We start from the raw sequence: 21,401 nt of genomic DNA on the forward strand, positions 1-21,401 counted from the left end.
TTGAGCCCAGCTGTGGAAGATAGTTCTCTTCAACCATCTTCTCGACAGATGAATTAATTTTGACCCCGAGATATACGGCACACTCTACAAACCTATGATCGCTCTTCCTAATATTCTTAGTACAGATGATCTGGGTTTTCCCCTCATTCAACTTATACCCAGAATAGCTGCCAAATTCATTGGCCAATTGTACTATTTCCGGCATTGCTTGGTGGGGGTCCACAGTTGTTATTGCCAGAGCGTCTGCGTAGGCTAACAGTTTAGTGGTGAATCCATTGACCACCACCGGGCTTATTTGTCGTGAGGCCAGGATTCTTTGTATAAAGGGGTCTATGTACATAGAGAATAGAATCGGAGAGCAGGGGCACCCTTGGCGTGTCCCCCTCTTAATTATTATTTTGTCAGATTGATGCCCCATAACTGAAACCCTAGCCACTGGATTAAGGTACATGGCTTTAATAGCCCTCAGAAAATTGATGCCAAACCCTCTGCCTACCAAGATGTCCCAGACCACACGGTCAAAGGCTTTCTCGCGTCGAGGAGGATCATGGCCATCTCCTCCCCCGCGGCACCCTGAGCATCGAACAATGCTGTTGCCCTTCTAATATGGTCCGTGGTGCCCCTCCCTGGCATGAACCCATGCTGCCACGGGGACACGAGCTGGCCAATGATCCACCCCAACCTACTCACCCAGATCTTTGAGTATAGCTTTGTGTCTGCATTAATGAGTGATATGGGGCGGTAAGATACTGGTAATTCCTTGGGTTTCCCCTTCTTATGGAAGATAATGATTTTCGTCTCTTTCCATGATTCTGGTACTCTCCCTGTGTGTAGAATCCCATTAAATAAGTCTAGCAGAATAGGGGCAATTTGTTTTTCTAAACACACATATACCTCAAGGGGTATCCCATCGGGACCTGCAGCCTCACCCGCGGCTAGCTCGTGTAGGGCTTTTGTTACCTCTGTAGATCTTTTTCCAGTTCTTCCCAACACTGCACATTTAATCTGGGACCCCTGTCTGCATAGCCCGGACTTAGCTCGCTGGTCTTCTCCTCTTCATCATATAGTTTTTGATAGAAATCTTGAAATACTCTCAATATCTCTTTGGGCTCTGTAAACTCTATACCCTCTTCCTGTATACACGGAATTAAGTTTTTTGTCCTTTCCTGTCTTATCTGCAGGGCCAGAGCTCTTCCTGCCTGCTCCCCTGTTTCGTACCGTCTTGCCCTTGATACCTGATAGCTTCTATCCTCCTTCTCCATAACTGTTTTCTGGAGGTTAGCTTTAATATTCGTGATTTTTGTAAGGCTTCCATGACCCTCCTGCCCTAGGCTGATTTCCCTGATATGCTGTTTTTCTACCGTTGCAAGCCCATCCATCAGCTTCTCGAACTTTCTCCTATCCTGCCTCCTAAGCCGAGCTGAGCAGCTAATTGTTTCTCCCCTCAGAGAGGCCTTGAAGGCCTCCCATACCAGATTCCTAGATGAGCTATACCGGTTGGCATCATAGAACTCCTCTGCCCATTTTCTAAGATGTTCTACGAATCTGGTATCTAACAGTAACTTCCGCTCAAAAGACCAGCTAGTTTGTTTCCTCTCCATACTTGGTATTTTACAGGTCATAATAATAATCCACATTTGTATAGCGCACAATCACCCGTTAGGGTCTCTAGGCGCTGGGGGCCGTCGGGAAGAGTAAGCAAGCTATTGCCCAGAGTCGCATGGTGCTGGGCTAACCTGCCGCCGGAGCCGGGGATCGAACCCTGATCCCCAGATTCCAGCGTCAGTCGCCCTGGCCGCGGCGCCACACCTCTCCCACACGATAATCAAAGGATTGTGGTCTGAAATTGATTTAGGGAGTTTCCTGATGCCAACCTTATTCATTTCCGAAGAGGAAATCAAAAAATAATCTAGCTTGGTGTATTTCACGTTAGGGAAAGAGAAATAGGTGTAGCCTGGGTCAAGAGGCTCCTTTTCCCCCCAGACGTCCTTAAGCCCATGGGAATTCTTGAGGGAGTCCAAAGCTCGGAACACCCTTGGTTTCCGCCCAGAATAGCCCGCCGGATCGTTCCAATCCACCGATATATTTAAATCCCCACAGATTATTATGGGTGTTGGCCAATTTGCTAGCTCTCCCTCCAGAAAATCAAAAACTTCCGGGTCATCTTAGTTTGACCCATAGACCACACAGAGAGTGTACCCTAAGTTAAGTTCTGCTATCGCCCATCTACCACCACTATCAGCTTTATGACGCTTGGCCCCCCACAGATAAGGTTTAGCCAATATGGCGCCCCCCTAATGTTTGACGTTTGTGTGGAACAAGATAGAATTTCATACCCCCTCATTTTCATCATATTCTGTTTAGCCCAAGGGAGATGGGTCTCCTGCATACAGAGGATATCAATGTTGTTATACTTTGCAAAATACTCCACATTATGTCGTTTTCTTGGGTCATTCAGGCCGCCTACATTGGCTGTACAGATATTAATGCTTGCCATACTTGCCGTGTTTGCCATACTTTTGATCTAGTTCTCCCTGTAGAATCTGGATTGTGATTATATTCTGCGAAAAACTACTAGCTCTGACAATTTCTTCTTCAAAACTCCTTATCTCCATTTTTTTTGCTTTCTCCCCTCCCGTCCCTCCCCCTCCCACCCTATCCCTCCCCCCCACCCCCCTTCCCCAACACTCCCCCACCCTTACTCGTGAGGCGCTCAGACCTGGTCTGTGTGTGTGATGGACACAGTGTGAACAGTGAAGCCCTTCCAAAACAATCCCTTGTCAATCCTAACTCCCCTTACCGCCCTCCACATTGCTATACCCTACCAACCCATGACCCTTCGCTTATACTTATACTTCAGAGTTATTATAATGCCCAGTCGGCCATTCTTAAGACCCCGAGTCTACTACTTTACTTCCCGTGAGAGTCCAGAAACTCTTTGGCTTTTATTTCGGATGAGAAATAAATCGTTCTCCCCTCATAAATAATTTTTAGTTGCGCTGGGTTTATCAGGTAGGCCTGCATCTTCTTCTCGATGAACGGTTTTATCAATTGTCTGAGTCGCCAGCGTCTTTCCCCTGTTGCGTGGCAGAAATCCGGACGATAAATAAATAAAACGAATTTCGTTGCATGCACTGCATCACCAAATGCGATGCAGTGCACGCAACGAAATTCGTTTTATTTATTTATATGTTTACTTACCTGTTAAACTCCGTAATCCATACATTACTACCCCCCACCCTGCCCCTCCCCCTCCCCATGTCACCGCCCTGCAGGAACTCCTACTACTGACCCCGGCTGGGTGGGAACACCCTATTACCAAGGCAGGCGTTGGGAGAGGCAGACCTGCAATAAACTCGTTTATTGCAGGTCTCCCAACGCCTGCTCTGACCAGGTGTTATGAATCAACAAAAAACAAATGCCTATACTGATATTGTTTAACAAAGATTTTGCCACCAGAGCAAAGAATGTTTATCCAAGCTGGGGAGTGCTTATAAGTAGCCTTTTATTAAATTGTCTTGATCCAAAAAACACAGGGGTATATTTGTATTAGTCATATACATCTGAGAACAAAAGCAACACTTTTACATACACTAAATACAATACGGACAAAAAAGGGGGTGAATAGATTCTTTAAAAACAATTCAACAAACATACCAAAGTCAGTCGTATCACAATCATACCTTACCATTCATACATGGAAAACATACAAAAACAAATACATACACGATTAAGTAAACAGATAAACAATCATGTAATGTATTAGGTCTGCTGCAATCTATACAATTTATATACACAATAATATTTACAAGTATAATTCCAAATTACTCAAAGAAATCAAGTATCAGCTTGAGATGTAAACAGCAATTTTTTATACGCCAGTAATGTGACACTGTATTCACACTAAAGGACAGAAACCTATCGAAGGAAAGCAGACACTGAGCATGGAACGGCCTACGCGTTTCAAATCCCAGGGTTTTAGCCGGGATTTTCGTCAGGGCCAGGTCATTCTAAAAAAAGAAGAAGAGAAAAAAGAGAATTCTATCGTGTGGATCTATAAAACTATTATAGTAGAATATCAAGAGCGCTCTTCAGCATAACCACCCAAGGAGCTTTCTGCTTACCACTATGGAAAATATCCAGGGAAGGAGTAAAACCTGTGTGATGAAAAGAACAACATGTAGAGGACTATATGAGTGAGTTGAAAAACACGCAACGAAAATGAGGTTTGCCATGTGTCAAAACAAAGTTTACCTTAGCGGTATCTTGTGTTGTTGCAAGTTCAAGTAGGGGGCCTGTAACAGAGCAACGTTCGTTTTAGTGTGGCATGATCGAAGACAGGGCTCATGAATCAAACCAAAAAAGGGGGTTGTAGAGTGCTTACCAGCCAGTTGTGGTCAAATGCGTCCTTGAACGAGGACAATGCGGGTACAGATTTAAATCACTTTCTTCCAAAAAAGCGGCCTCTATTTGAAAGGGAAAAACGAAGGGCTCGTTTATTCCATGTACCAGATTACTGTGGGCATATTTGACAAACAGCCTAGTCCTGTTCGGGCTTACCGGCATGAAGCTCCGTTGTTCTCAATCAATCGGCGTCCCCTGTAGCACTGCTCTCTCGCGCATGCGTGGAGAGTAGAGAAACTTTGCAAGGCTACTCAATATATGTAACGCAAGTGCGCATGCGTGGGACAAAGACAGGCCGAGAGGGCATTTCCTCGCGCATGCGTGGAGAGTAGGGAGACATTGCAGGTCTAATCAATATATAGCGCTATTGCGCGAAACAAAGGCAGGCCGGGGGGGCATTTCCTGGTGTAATATATATTGCGCATGTATAGCGTCCCATAGATTCATTGTGTGGTGTCGATCCCATTTTTTATTCTGGATGTAGTATGGAAGCCCCTCCTTTATTTGCATTTAAAAAGGAGAGTAGCGTGGCCAATCATGTGATTAGAGCAGGAATCAAAAAAGACAAACAGCCATCGCTAAGACAGATGATGGGATTACCACCGATCACAGGCCACCACAAATGTGGCACTTGCCTGTGCTGCGAACTGACCGTCGAGGGATCCCTCTTCCAACATCGTGGGATATCATGGAAACATGACAGTTTCAGCAACTGTAGAACTAAATATGTCATATATGGCATTACCTGTCCATGTGGGTTACTTTACATCGGAAAAACTAATCAGGAAATTCGGACACGAATCACACAACATAAATCCAGAATAAAAAATGGGATCGACACTGCCCCGTTAGTTAACCATTGGAAACGTTGTAAACATCTGCTCAGTGACCTTAAATGGACTGTGATCTCACGTGTTGAAAAAGATGCACGAGGAGGAGACATGGAGCTGAAATTATCCAAAAGGGAAGCCCACTTAATTGTAAAGTTTGACACAGCAGTCAAAGGACTTAATGAGATTTCAGAGATATATAAGCTATAACTTGGGAGTTATAACACCACACAATGAATCTATGGGACGCTATACATGCGCAATATATATTACACCAGGAAATGCCCCCCCGGCCTGCCTTTGTTTCGCGCAATAGCGCTATATATTGATTAGACCTGCAATGTCTCCCTACTCTCCACGCATGCGCGAGGAAATGCCCTCTCGGCCTGTCTTTGTCCCACGCATGCGCACTTGCGTTACATATATTGAGTAGCCTTGCAAAGTTTCTCTACTCTCCACGCATGCGCGAGAGAGCAGTGCTACAGGGGACGCCGATTGATTGAGAACAACGGAGCTTCATGCCGGTAAGCCCGAACAGGACTAGGCTGTTTGTCAAATATGCCCACAGTAATCTGGTACATGGAATAAACGAGCCCTTCGTTTTTCCCTTTCAAATAGAGGCCGCTTTTTTGGAAGAAAGTGATTTAAATCTGTACCCGCATTGTCCTCGTTCAAGGACGCATTTGACCACAACTGGCTGGTAAGCACTCTACAACCCCCTTTTTTGGTTTGATTCATGAGCCCTGTCTTCGATCATGCCACACTAAAACGAACGTTGCTCTGTTACAGGCCCCCTACTTGAACTTGCAACAACACAAGATACCGCTAAGGTAAACTTTGTTTTGACACATGGCAAACCTCATTTTCGTTGCGTGTTTTTCAACTCACTCATATAGTCCTCTACATGTTGTTCTTTTCATCACACAGGTTTTACTCCTTCCCTGGATATTTTCCATAGTGGTAAGCAGAAAGCTCCTTGGGTGGTTATGCTGAAGAGCGCTCTTGATATTCTACTATAATAGTTTTATAGATCCACACGATAGAATTCTCTTTTTTCTCTTCTTCTTTTTTTAGAATGACCTGGCCCTGACGAAAATCCCGGCTAAAACCCTGGGATTTGAAACGCGTAGGCCGTTCCATGCTCAGTGTCTGCTTTCCTTCGATAGGTTTCTGTCCTTTAGTGTGAATACAGTGTCACATTACTGGCGTATAAAAAATTGCTGTTTACATCTCAAGCTGATACTTGATTTCTTTGAGTAATTTGGAATTATACTTGTAAATATTATTGTGTATATAAATTGTATAGATTGCAGCAGACCTAATACATTACATGATTGTTTATCTGTTTACTTAATCGTGTATGTATTTGTTTTTGTATGTTTTCCATGTATGAATGGTAAGGTATGATTGTGATACGACTGACTTTGGTATGTTTGTTGAATTGTTTTTAAAGAATCTATTCACCCCCTTTTTTGTCCGTATTGTATTTAGTGTATGTAAAAGTGTTGCTTTTGTTCTCAGATGTATATGACTAATACAAATATACCCCTGTGTTTTTTGGATCAAGACAATTTAATAAAAGGCTACTTATAAGCACTCCCCAGCTTGGATAAACATTCTTTGCTCTGGTGGCAAAATCTTTGTTAAACAATATCAGTATAGGCATTTGTTTTTTGTTGATTCATAATTTTGGCTCAGCCTTGCTGATTAAGAGCCCACCCAAAGTGTTCTTAGGCTGACCAGGTGTTAGGCATTGATAACATGGGGGTGTGGATCATAAAGCTGAATCCACCCCCCATTTTATCAATGCACACATTAGCGCATGAAAACAACGTTTGTTTTCATGCGCTAATGTGCCATATCGCCGACTATCGCCGGATTTCATTTCGCCAACGTGATGCGCATTGATAATTGCGCGCTATCACGGCGAAAAAATACGGCGATAGCCGGCGATATGTAGATGTGCGATGTGCGTTCATTAACGCACTTCTAAGTAATATGCCCCTTAGTTTCTTCTTGTTCAACTTGCTTTCTGTTAACTGCATATTATTTACCGTCCTCTCTTCCACTTTAATCTGTTGCATCCAAAATAAAGGATACTTTTAATCATTGAAGTAAAGGAGCTAATACGTTGTGATTTTCCGAAGAGCAGTATGGCCCCTTTAAATAACACAGGACTCAACATCAATATATAAATATATTAAGTGACATAATGACAAAAAGGCCTGAGCAAGAGTTAAGCATCCAAGAGTTGTTTATCATACACCTATCTGCCCCTTTGTTTATCTATGCACCATGCATGTTTGCCTGCATGTGTGTTGTCTGTGACTGTATCTGTATTTGTATGTATGTGTGGTTGGTCTATGTGCCTCTTGTTACGAGGGTGAGGTATGTTTGTTGTCTGTCCATTGGTGCTTCCATATGCGGGAGAGGGAGGTCACTTTTGAGAACAGGAATGTAGTGCAGACATTAAAGAAACTGTATTGACAGTAAGTAATTCCCTTTTGTAAAGGCTGCCTCATTGTGACAACGTGTTATGTAGGCGTGGTTTCAAGGTAGTCGGTGTCTCCTACCTCTCTTGCTGCATAGTTATGAATACGTTTTTCTTATTTCATCTAGGTCAAGACTGAATATGTGAAAAGGAAAGGGTCAGTCACCATCGACACACAAGAATCGACTGCAGTCAATGCCATTGGCGACGGCAACACCCTGGATGTAGAAGGAAAGCTTTTCCTTGGAGGACTGCCATCGAACTACACCATCAAGAAGTTAGGAATCGTAAGTCTGCTTTGGGAAAATTTAGATGCAAAGTTCATAGGGCCTCATTTATGAAAAGTGACGTATTGCTGCGTGAAAACAGCGATGCGTCACTTTTCACTGCGCCCTCCTTGCACCATCAATGATGTGTCATATTTACAGTATGACGCATCATGTCGCAAGGAGTTACAGATACGTCAGTATTCCTGACGTATCTGTAGGCACAAAAGTGACGCATTGCTGCGGTGTTTCACAAAAGTGACGCAACTCCAGCAATGTGTCCTTTCACATGGGGCAAGCCCCATGGGAAAGGGCCTGCGTCATGAGGCAGGTGTAAGATTTTGACGCATTTGAGTCCTAGAAGTGGCTTAGTGAAATCTCATAGATTTCACTGCGTCACTTCCATGACCCTTTCTTGTGTCAATACGCCCTCCTTGCATACATTATACCTGGCGCAGGTATAATGTGGCGCAGGGGTTTACAAAGTGACGCATCTACCTAGTAGCGTCACTTTGTAAATATAGCGCAACAAGGCGCATTTTTTACGCCACTGGTGCGTTACAAAAAGTGACGCACTGGCGGCGTAAAAGTGACGCACAACCTCATAAATGAGGCCCATAGTGTATATTTCTGATGAGGGGGAGAGCTATACCGAATTTGCCAATAACTGCAGTAATGCGTAATCCGCTATTTTAAAGTGGGTACAGATTATTGATCAATCATTTCTACTCCAAAGTAGTAACATTTGGGGGATCTCTGCAAAAGAAGTTTGGGTGTTTTTGTTTCAATATGGATTTTTAATGGACCCACACACAGAGGCATTCATTGCAAAGAATTGATTTACCCAGACTCGCAGATAGGTTTAATGAATAGCTGATTTGTGATTGGCTAAAAAAAACACAAAGCAAATTTGCGAACATTTGTTTTTTTGCCGGTAGCTTGAGAACCGTGTGCGTTTACATTGCATAAATCATATCTACACTTTACAGAGAAAACTGCAGAGAACATGTGGTATTTTATCAAGAAAGTAAGAAATTGCTATGAAGTGTAATTTATTAAAGGCTAGTTTATCTAAAGTTAATAGTGGTGTGTTTTTTTGAGAGTTGATGACTTTCTTTATATTTTTGAAATCAGAAACACAGTCTTACACAAACATATGACATAGAATAGTGAACAATAAAAAAAATTAAACCGTGGAATATTTAAATTCGCTGCATTTAGAGGGAAAATGAGTCGTCGCCTGTGAGGCTCCGCTTTACCTAGACATCCATGAAATAAGATGTATGGGGTATTCTGAACATGGGTCTGCCTTTTAGTTGGATCTGGACCAGAATGTAGCAACTCATAGGATGATAGGAAGATTATAGATTCAGGAATAATCCATCACCCCCACCCAATTGAGGCTTCCTTCTTTCCAGTGCTGAAACATCCCAGTTACTGAGTGCAAACCATGCCAAGGTAATATGTGGCAAGTGGAGGTGGGAAATAACCAGTGCTTAATTTGTGAAAAAATAAGCGCCAGGGCTATCATCAGAAGGCAGATTGCACCATCCCATTGCTCCTCTTAGCACCACCTATACCAGAACAAACTTCTAAACCATGAAACACAACAAGTAGGGAGAGGATGTGGCATAATGGGCAGAGTTGCCAACTTTGAAGCTGGGGAACCAGGTCGAGTCTCAGCATATGCTCAACATCCTGTGATTCTGGGAACATCACTTAATCTCCCCTGCCTACAAAAACACAAACATTTTCTTAACTGGTGCTCATGAAAAGCGCTTCAATACCTTTGTTTCGAGTTTGCGCTAAAACACCGGTGTTGACGATTAAGTGACCGTGCCAAGCACTGGAAGCCACTGGCTCAAATTAAGCACTGGAAATAACTAAAGCTTGAAGGATATTCAAGATTGAGTGCACTGTCTCCTGGTAATACAGAAAATGATAACCTAATGGTTCAAGATGTGTTTTTTGTTGATGGTCCAGTTAAGACAGTTGTTGCTCCAAAACATTAAATAGTTATGGGCATATTAGCAAGAACTTCGTTAAAATGATCGCCGTTTTAGCGGCAGCAAACTACCGCTAAAACGGCGATAATGGGCTTGCTAATATGCGTTATAGAATTCCAAGAGAAGCCCAGGTTAGATGTGCAGGACATCTTGTAATCAGGGCCTTAAGGTTAAGTGGTGATATTGCATCACAAGTATGGTTATACTACCTTTTGTCATAAGAAATTCATTTTGGTTAGCACCGGCAAAAATCAATCATGCACATATTGAACCTAAATACGGAAAAATGCAGAAAAACTATTAATATATCATTTTAGCTTTGTGAACCATTTAAGAAAATATGATTAGCTGCTACAATAATAAATAGCCTGACTTTGTTATGACTGCAAATGATCTGACAACCTCAATATGATCGGTTTTGTGTGTGTGCTTTTTGAAAACTCTCACCCATTCATTGGTAGGACCTCAAACCCGTCCGGCACTCATGGATACTACCATAGAAAAGGTTTCTGTCAGAAACACTATTTAATAAGTAGCTTCTTCAGAATCTTATCTCCGAGAAGGTCGGTTTAAGAATTTGCCCAGCAGTTTGCTGCTATCCAGATCAGTTTTGCAAGGTTAGTTATGATCATGTACTTTAATGGTTCTGCGTTCTCTTTCTAGGTCTCAAACAGCATGGTTTCCTGCATTGGCAATGTGACAATAAACTCAAAGCTGTTGGATATACAAGCCCCACTTTCAAAGGCCTTTGTGGATAAATGTTATGTGACAGTGCAAGAGGGCACTTTCTTTGACGGAAGTGGACATGCCGCCCTGGGTAAATATTTATTGTGAATGGTACACGTGATACCCCATGATCGGTTTATCCCTGAATTTGATTTAGGGGGGAGCTACTGCTTTATTGTGCTGTTGGTAGAGTTGTCTTTGGGGTGCATGCACAATTGTGTACTATGTTCACTGTGAAATAATTGCATTCAGTACAAATAATCCTGTTAGGTAGATTCTGTTTTAGACTATAAATTAAAGACTGCTGCTAGATAGGTATTTTTTGGCCAGATGTAAATAATGAAAAACTTAACAAACAAGCTGTTCTGAGCTAGAAGGCGTAGCAACCCATGTTTTACATTTGAGCTGATTAATAAAGTTTGAATCTGGTGAAAGTTCAGCATGCTGCCATTTTAGATGCTCTGTGTAGAATAGAAAAATTGTGATTACGGTAGGCATTTTACAACCCTCCATATGTAACGCATATGCAGTAAGAGATACTAAGAAGCATAGATACATATGTCTGTTAAATAAAAATCAAGAGGGTACAGAATGTGAGTTACATTTACATTGTTCTTCAATTATACTCAGCTAAAGACGGTTACAAGGTTCGATCAGATGTAAACATCTCTGTTGAGTTCCGCACAACGGCCATGAATGGAGTCCTCGTTGGAATCAGCAGTGCTAAAGTTGATGCTGTGGGAATTGAGATTGTCAATGGCAAGGTTAGTGTTGTATACGTTACAAGAGATGAGTTTTTAGACAATATGAGTAAAATTGCACGTGTGGCAAGGAAATGTTTGTAGCCAAACAATGTTAAATACTCGATGTGGGCACTTGCTTATATGGTAATTATGAAAAAGAACAGGGTTGAACCATCACAAAGTCACATGCTTTTCTTAAAAGGGCAAGTCATTTTGGGCCAGGTATATGATTATTTCATTTTGCGAGTTGCAAATTGTGACGTTTTGATATTAGCAAAATGGAATGTACAATAGTGTCTCAGACACTGTTTGTGATTCCTAATGGGGTCGCTAAAGACCTACCTCATTAATAGTATTGAGGTAGTCGCAATTTGCGACCGATTAGGAATCTCACATATCACAGGGATGGTGGCCTGTTGGGGACAGCAGACCACATTGTCGGTGTTTGCAAATTAAGCAAAGCAACTTTTTTTTTTCAAATGCAGCCCATTTTCCTTAAAAGAGAACGGGATGAGTTTAAAAGAAAAAAATTAAAAGTTTTCTTTTCATTTTCAAGGGCAGGCAGTGATCCGTGAGACCACTGCCTGCTCTTAAAAAATAATTTTGTATACATTCACTAAGTGGAAGGGGTCCCCTGGGGACCAATTCCCGTTTGCAAATGACTTACCACCTAATTGAAGTAGTTGATAACTGCGATTGTTCTGTCACTGCATTTGTAGTCACAAAACAACTGTATATACCAGTGCGAATCTCTATTAGGAGGGACCACCCTAGCATTTCCCTTCCTAATAGCAACTCGTAAACCCTATTTTGCAACTTGGTAATAGGTTACCCACTCACAAAATAGAGTGTTTACATACAACAATCCTTTTTAGTGGTTGCAAACGGGCCGATTCCCCGTATGAGACCACTAAAATGGGACGTACAACTGGCCCTTTGTTTCTAAAACCTTTGAGATTTGATGGTCGGCATGCCCCACATGTTGGAACTATTGTTATATTGTTTATGTCTACCTCTGGGTTATTCTCTGAGTATGATTGCAGTTGATCTTCAGCATAAGTGGCTACCTCAGACTACATAGTCATGATTTGAGACCATTTTTCTAAAAAATCACCAACAATCTTAAGTCGATTGAAAATACTTATGTATTGTCAATTGTTAGTTGTAGAAGCTGAGTTGCTCTTTGGTTGAGGAGTACCCTCTATTACATTAAAAGGGAGAACGTGTTGCAGGGAGCAGTGCATTTCTTTGAGGTTAGAATATTCTAGAGTCTATCCACACTCTGGGCTGTCTTAGCTCCAAGGGTTCTAGCATTCTGTGCTTTGCTTTTTAGTACCCAGTTTTAATAGTTCGGATTTCACACCTGTATATAAATGTCCTTTCTTTTTTTAAGTTAACACACTGACTAGACAGTGTCTTTGGTTTGCATTATTTACTGTTGTACTGCTTCTGGGTTTTGCAGTGTGAATCTTTCTGGATTCACATGGTGCACATTATTTTGCCACCTAGTGATAGGGCCCAGAATTGTCTCTGTTTTCTTCTCTATTTTTTTTTTGTTAGGAGTGCGTCATTGTTGACCATTTAGTGTCATGTCACTTCTCAAGAAGGCCTACACGGCTCTTCCTCAATACTTATAGAGTGTCATGTCCCCAAAGGATGTATCTACAATTGGAGGGCAAAATTATTTCATACCCTTTGACAATGGGGGTAATCCAAAATTACTGAAACAGGATACTGCCCAATAACCATTTACTTCTGTATGGCACTTGGAAAAGGCCTTGTAATGTCCATTCATATTAACCACTTGAAATTAATTGGTGGTGGCTGCTCAAGGAATTCTTCTTAAGAGTTGACATTGTGCAAACAGCTTGCTACATTTCAACTGATGTGAGTACACTTGTCTAAAGGAAAGGCCTAATGGCTGAGTTCAACTTTTGCACAAAAGAGTGAGTAACATTTTCTTTCATTCAAAAGAAGTAAAGGTGCCACAGAGAACAGTAGTCTTGTTTCCATAGCCATTATATATAAAAATGTCTTTCTTGTGATTTCTGATTGATAACAGAATTTATATGAACTAAAAGAAAAAAAGAGAAAAAATAAACTTTTATATGTTTTGAATAATTTCAGTATATTATCTGTTTTTTGTCACCTGTTTTGGACATTTATAGACATAATTGTGTAATTGAATTATAAGGCCACTGTAGGAACGTCTCTACATTATCGTAGCCATTATACGTACATGGCTTGTTGGTACAAAAAAGGCTATACCTGGCAACATCTTGTACAACAGTTTTGTCTCCTGCGAGTGGGCTGATAACCTCAAAAATAGATCTGACAACATAGTGGGATCAGAAGACCAAATCAAGACCCTATCAATTGAATTATATATATATTTTTAAAAATACTCGTAAAATCTCTTTTAAGAATCTACCAAGAAGGCTGTCACCTCATTTTCCCTGAGAGATAGACTGACATTGTGAGGATTGGTATTTCCCCATCTTTGTTTGGTGAAATTTCAAAGGGATTAAACGATGTAACCCTCACAATGGTGAATAACAGTGGCTCTTGCTTTGACCCATACTCACCCTTTTTACTTTCAGCACCTTCTCCTGCCAAAATTCACATAGCTAAAAGGAAAGGGGATTGGCCACTATCACAGGTCCCACAAGACTGGAATTTCAGCACTAGAAAGTACCGAAAAACAAGTTGCTGTGTAACTTGCCTTACACTAGGCGGCAGTAGTGTGCAGGGTACGTGAATCCGAAGCACTTCAGTCTGCAAAACAATTGTTGAGATTAACCTTTTACGTCCTGCATCCTTCTGAATTCTTGATTTGGTAGAAATCTCAGTTTTCATTGGAGACAAGAATTACGAGACATGTGATGGTGGCCAACATAATTAAAACGCACAATGTGCAATTCCTCCAATCGCAGTGAAATTAAAAGGCAGACTATAATGGGGGGCCTTACAACTTTATGCACATGTGATAATGTCACAGAAATAGTTATCAGTTATTTTTCTTATTAGAGTGCCATAGTCTTGCTATTAATAATTTGTTTTTCTTTTTCAATGTATATGTAGGTTTTGTTCCATGTAAACAACGGTGCTGGTAGAATAACAACTATATATGAACCAAAGCATACCAGCAGTGCCTTGTGTGATGGAAAATGGCACAAACTTCAAGCAAACAAGAGCAAACACCACAACATAATCATTGTTGATGGTAACTTAGTGAAGTTGGAGAATCCTCATACGCAGTCTACCTCAGCAGATACAAACAATCCGATTTATGTTGGAGGCTATCCTGGTATGTATCCCACCGTTTTCTAGCAGGAAAATTAGAATGCAGCAATTGACAAATAAGTAGCTCTTGTAAAAAACAATGGTAATTGAAATAGAAATTCAGCTTCATGTGTTACACAAATACATGTGCCTTAGTTACTAATATGCTAATTCAAGACCTACAATAGCACATTTCTGAAATAATATTGGCAATATGGTGTTATTGGGCTCAGGAAGTCTTTGGCCAAACCTAATGACATTCTTGTTATGTTATGTTATGTTATGTTATGCACTTTTGTATTGCGCACAGCTGCCCCAGCTAAGGGGCGTCCTGGCGCATGGCAGGCAATGTGCAACAGTTAGCAGAAACACAACACAGATAAAAGAATTTATTTAAAAAGGAAAGTTTTCAGTGCTTTGCAGAAGGCCAAAAGGTCATCCAATAGCCGCAAGTCCACTGGGAGGGAATTCCAAAGTTCAGCCGCCCTAACCCGAAAAGAGCGACCACCAACCCGACACAGCCTGTATCGGGGGACCACAGCGAGCGCTTGGCTTCCCGATCTCAGAGCGCGGGAAGGAACATACCACGACAGGAGATCAGCAAGAATTGGCGGGCCTACTCCCCTCAAGATCTTAAACGCCAAGCACAACACCTTAAACTGGATGCGTGATTTGATGGGGAGCCAATGCAAAGATCTCAAGACTCCCGAGACAGAACTCGTTCGAGGTAAGCCAACAATGGCTCTCGCCGCGGCATTCTGCACGCGTTGGAGGCGGGTGGTCTCAGCCACATTGGTCCCTGCCAAAAGCGAGCTGGCATAGTCCAGGCGAGATAATACCGTGGCCTGGACTATCAGCTGCCTGGTACCACGGTCAAAGAACTTAAGAATGGGCCTCAGCGACCGCAAGATACCAAAACAGCAGGCCGCGATTTTCTTCGAATGGCCCTCATAACTAAGAGCAGGGTCCATCCAAACTCCCAGATTCCTAAGTTCAGTGACCGGGAGAGGGACCGGCCCCAGTTCAACGGGCCACCACTTGTCCCCCCACAGTTCCGCCCTCCTGCCGACGATCATGATCTCGGTTTTCTTCGCGTTGAGCTGGAGACAGTTGTTCTTCATCCAGCTTGCCACCGCCCTGAGTCCACTCTGAAACCTGGGGGCATCCCGGTCCGCATCCCCGCTGATAGTAACCGCTAGCTGAGTGTCGTCACCATACGAGACCATAGTCATGTCCCATTGCTTGACGATCTCAGCCAGCGGTCTCACGTACAGATTGAACAACGTGGGACTCAGCGAGGAGCCTTGCGGGACCCCCTGTCTCAGAGGAAGGAATTGGGACTGGAACGGTGGCAGGGCAACGCTAAAGAAACGATCGTTCAGGAAGGAGCGAAACCACTGGAGGGCAGAGCCACCCAGCCCAATCTACTCCAGGCGATGCAACAGGATAGGATGGGACACGGTGTCGAACGCGGCGCTCAGATCTAATAAAACGAGCGCCGCTGTCTGCCCCGCATCCATCACTGTGCGCAGGTGTTCAGCCATGGAGAGAAGGGCGGTCTCCGTGCTGTGACCAGCACGGAAGCCATTTTGGGTGGGATCCAAGATGTTAACCTGGGTAAGGTGGGCCGAGAGAACTTTGTTGACATGGGCCTCCGTTAATTTGGTAGGCCAGGGAAGCAAAGAGATAGGCCGATAGTTTTCGGGCTTATCTGGGTCTAATGAGGGTTTCTTTAGGATGGGAGAAACCACCGCCCGCTTCCAGCTAAGGGGGACCGTGCCCGACACCAACGAGATGTTGATCAAGGAGTGTACCACGGTCCGGCCCAAGAACGACTCATCTCTAAAGAGAGCCGAACTAAGAGGGTCAGCGGGGGACCCAGATTTCACCTGCTTTGCCAAGATGTCAAACCCTTCAGATGTCAACATGGGCAGCGCGTGCAGGGCGGTATCTCCAAAGATGGTAATCGGAGACTCAACTGGGGGTCCTGTAGATGGAAAGGTCTTATAGATGTTTTGGACCTTTTCCTGAAAGAACACCGCAAGGGCCTCGCAATGTGCGGTGGAGCCAATCGTCGGGGCACCAGGGCGCTTAGCTAGAAGGTCCTTCATCAATTTGAAAATAGTTTTCGAGGGATTAGAGCTGTTGCCAACTTCGACAGTATAGTAGGTTGCCCGAGCACGGCACACAGCCCGATGGTACACTTTGACGGAGGCGAGATAGATAGCTTTTTTCCCCGAATCGTACGCCTTCCGCCAAGCCCTCTCTGCACGCCTACAGCTACCCTTGAGCGCGCGTAGGGCGCCGTCGTACCACGGGCTAGATTCTCTAGCACTGGTCTTACAGGCGGTGAGTGGAATAAGCGCATCTAGCGCCTTGGAGATCCACGCGCAGAACCCATCGTAACCCATCGTAATCCATTCTTGTGACTGGAAGACACATAGTCCTGGCTATAAATGTCTCATTATTGCCACACATTTTCCCTCTTTTTTGCTTCACCAGAAGCAGAAGCCTCAGAGCCTATCGAATGAACCCATGTGTTTCACCAGGAAAAAGGAAAATTCTTGTTTCATGTATACAAGATTTCTCCATTGGTACTGCGAGCCTTTCTGGCGTGCGAAAAGTAGTACTTAATTTGAGCAGGTGGTTGCAGATGGGGCTATCGGCACTCATTTGCTAGTACTGCCATTTATTTTTAATAATCAAATGTTGACCCAGAACAAAAGAGAGGAATGCAGATGGGGGAGGGAATGACACAAAAACAGTTACAAAAGGAAAACTTAGAGATGAAATATAACCTACAAGAGTAAAATAAAGGGGCACGAAGTGTAGTGTGATGAATGAAAGAAGCATGAGGTGGAATCAAGCATAGACAGCCTTGGTATTTGGAAACCCCAACATTTAGCAGTGTGGGTCGGGGCTTCTGAGAAAAACTTTGGTTACCAGCACTTAATATTTTGCAAATTAAGCATTGCAGAAAAGGCTTGTGCATTAATTTCACAAATTAATGAACACAGTATACAAATGATTTTGGGGTAGGCCTAACTTTCAAGTTTCAGATCCATAGTGCTATGTGTAGAAAAGTGCCCCTTTTTGACATGGTCACCCCCACTTTTAGCCAAGTGTTTGATGCAATTTTAACAGGAAGTGCACCCCTCCTGCGTGATGACCTGTAAATTAGCATTACAATGCAGGGAGCTTCAAAGAGCTCACTGCTTTTGGTATGCAAATCTGACTTCCTTCAGAGGCGATGCCTCCCCCTGACCAGGGCACATTTGGCACCTGGACAGGCATGAAAATTATAAGTCAGAGAAGCGTATTCACCCTTAGGCTAGTTCCACCCATAAAGTGGGCTACCTGATATGGATATGAAAATTAAAAGTCTGTCATTTGGTGATTTCTGAATTAGGAACTCTGGGACAGGCTTATGCCCACTTCCCACAGGAAGTGGTCATCTAGGGGACGTAGTGACCCCAGGTGTAACTTGCACATTGCTTACTACCCTACACTCCCTTAAAACCCCTAATTCTAGTATTTAGAGGAGCCACTGGCACCAGGAAAGCAGATTCTGCTGACCTGAAAGAAGAAGGACACTGAAGAGCCGCAAAAGCAAGAAAAGAGGATCAGTGACTGACTTGTCACCAACCCTGCCAGCATGCCTGCTATCCCGACAGTTGCGCCAAAGAAGACTCGTCCTGCAGCCTGCACCTCCAAAAGCCTGGGAGTGCTTCCAGCCTTCACCCAAGATCCAGGAACTCCTGCAGGTACCCCAAAAGGACTGCAAGAACTCCAGGATGCTGCACACCCGACACTGGAAGTACCACTGCACTTATGCCCCTTAGCCTGAGTTAAAGTGGGCCAACTGTGCCAGCGTGGTCCCTGGACCCTCCAGATACAAATCGCACCTCAGGTTTGTCCAGAGTGGACTCACCGACACTGCCTGCAGCCTCTTTGTGCAGCCCCCCCTCAACTGTAAGTGTCTTCGAAGACAAAACCCTGATGCCTCAAGACACCTCTGTACCCAGCCACCCCTGCATGTGGGGAAGAGGACCAAAGGTTTCCCCACATTCCCGAACATCGTGAGACCTGTGCCCCCTTGTTGGGTCAGCCAGACTGGCCCCCTACTCCAAGCCTGCAGCCTCTTTTTTTTCAGACTCATCCCCATTGACTTCAACGGGGACATGATGCTGAATTGCACCTCTGTACTTGGCTGCCCCAGTGTTGCAGAGTTGACCTTTTGGTACTGCATTGGACCCTGCCCCACACTCACCTTAAATCCGGAAGATGGGCCCGGTAAGCCGCTGTGAAATACTTGAATGCACTATATATCTTTCCTCCGTAGGATAACATTACCATTCCAGAAATTACACTGTCGGCTTTTAAAAACTGTAGAATTTCATAACTTGAAACTTACTTACCTAATTGTGATGATCTTGGTGCCTAAATATATATAAAGATACATGTGGCATTCTTTATTGAGTCATGGGTATCATTTAAACCTATGTGCATACAGCAGGTGTTTAACACTCCTCTCTGATAAGCCTGAGGCTGCTCGACCACAGTACCCCCTAAGAGAGCACCTTGAGGTTGCTAGAGCAAACCCCTGTCCTCTTATAAGGGATACTTGGACTCTTTGCACAGTATACATCTTTTTGATATGCTATAGAAAGAGCCAACTTCCTACACTATGACTGAAAATTCTGGAAAGTCAAGATCATTTGCTTCTTGCAGCATGATATTCTTACTGCTGAACTGAGCCTAGCCCCGATCTTCACCCAAAAATAATGGAAATAAAAGCGCCATCTGATGCCATTCTTGGTCTGAGTTTCTGACTGAGGAATAATGCTTCTTAAGACGAAAAATCGAGGTTTCTCCTGCACCACTCATGGTTTCTCTTGGACTGTAAGAACCTTCGTCTGTTTCTTGTGCCATTGGTGCCTCTAGTGACATTGGTCCCCTGTAAAAGTGAAAATATTTACACTTTTGAGGCTCAGACCATAGATTTCGTGGGTATCTAGGTTATATCAGTACCTCTAAATTTCTCCTTCTGACTTTCTATTTGTCTGTGGACAAGCTATTTTTTTTAATTCTTTTCAAGAGGCACATAGGCAGGGTTCCCCATGCCAGAACATCGCTCTGAATTAAAATTTCACCCTCCTGATATTTGGGGTTGAAGACTCCCAGCAAACCAGCTCTAAGAGGCATATTTATTATAAAGTGGCGAAGCGTGTTGTTAAGCCAAGAAGGCTAACGACACGCTTCGTCACGTTAAAAAAGCAGGGCTGCACCATATTTACTAGAATATTGTGGAGCCCTGCGTTTCCCCCTGCGCTGGCGCTAACTTTAGCTGCCTAACACCAACACAGGCACCCTTGCACCATTGCACAAGGGTGCCTGTGTTGAGGAGAAGATTGATTATGTGCAGGAAGTTTTCCCTTCCTGCACATAAACAATCTTTAAATGCCATTTTGTAATTTCTGTGTGCTGCCTAATGCAGCACACATAGAAGTTGCAAAACAGCATTTTTGGAAAATGATTGTTTATGTGCAGGAATGGGGACCTTCATGCACATAAGCAATCATAAGTAATTTGCTGTTTCTATGTGTGCTGCACCAGGCAGCATACATGGAAACAGCTAAAACGAGGAGAAATAAAGCATTTCTCCTCGTTTCGCATGTTTTAGACCAGGTTTTCCCACGTCCTAATTTTGGCGCTTCCTCCTATTTAGTCTGCCCTTGTAAATAGGGGGCAGCTTCAAAATCAATGGGTGAATCCCCCTTTTGTGCTAAATGCAGCGTCAAAGGGTGCCTTATTTACAAGGCAGCGTATGGCATAACGCTGCCTTGTAAATAAGGCAAAGCCCCTATTGCCATCAGAACGTCACTGAAAATGACATTATGGTGGCGTTAGGGGCTTTTAAATAGGCCTCTAAGTGCTTGATAAAGTGTACGTGTAACTGAAATATCACTAGCTGATTAAGACCCTTTAGTTGGTTTGCCTGTAGCAATTAAATTATAAAATGTTGATTAGAAGCGTATTGCCATTTGTATAGCACAAACCAGGCCCGCCAAGTGGCAGGAGGCTGTACATATGAACAAAATAATCCAAACAAAATATATTGTATCAGTAAAAAGAATCTGAAGTAAAGCATTGCGTAGTTTAAATAATTGTAACATGTTTAAACAGTGGGGGTATGAAACTAGGGGGCATATTATCAAGTAACGGCATTAAAATTATTGCAGCTTTAGCGGCAGGAAACTGCCGCCAAAACGGCGATAATGGGCTTGATATTATGCCATAGAGAATTCCAATAGAAGCCCATGTTAACACCAGAACATAGGTTTCTATTGGAATTCTCAAGGGCATATTATCAAGCCCACTATTGCCGCTTTAGCGGCAGTGTCCTGCCGCTAAAGCAGCGATAATTTTAACGCCGTTCCTTGATAATATGCCCCCGGCTTTTTTATATAGTGGGTCTAACAGAGGTACACTGTGTAAAGAATCCAGGCAAACCCAAAGAAATTACAGAGGCACGAATTACGCCCCAAATGTTCTCTTTTGTGGTAGTGTGGGTGAGCAGATAGGCATGTTAGAGGGTAGTGTTAACCATTTATTGAACACACAAAGGCAGTATATAAGACACACACGCAATG

At 43.2% G+C, this 21,401-nt stretch overlaps 1 protein-coding gene across 1 annotated transcript in view; it reads left to right on the plus strand.

Annotated features, from left to right (window-relative positions):
• The window catches only part of LAMA1 (laminin subunit alpha 1), a 549,300-nt gene that overhangs the window by 516,313 nt on the left and 11,586 nt on the right, over positions 1-21,401 (plus strand). The window contains exons 59-62 of the mRNA XM_078687536.1: positions 7,854-8,012; positions 10,661-10,814; positions 11,354-11,487; positions 14,548-14,773. Coding sequence (XP_078543662.1) covers positions 7,854-8,012; positions 10,661-10,814; positions 11,354-11,487; positions 14,548-14,773 — 673 coding nt within the window. The remainder of the gene's footprint in view (positions 1-7,853; positions 8,013-10,660; positions 10,815-11,353; positions 11,488-14,547; positions 14,774-21,401) is intronic.

This window comes from Lissotriton helveticus, chromosome 4_1, assembly GCF_964261635.1.
Source record: "Lissotriton helveticus chromosome 4_1, aLisHel1.1, whole genome shotgun sequence".
NCBI classification, from domain to species: domain Eukaryota; kingdom Metazoa; phylum Chordata; class Amphibia; order Caudata; family Salamandridae; genus Lissotriton; species Lissotriton helveticus.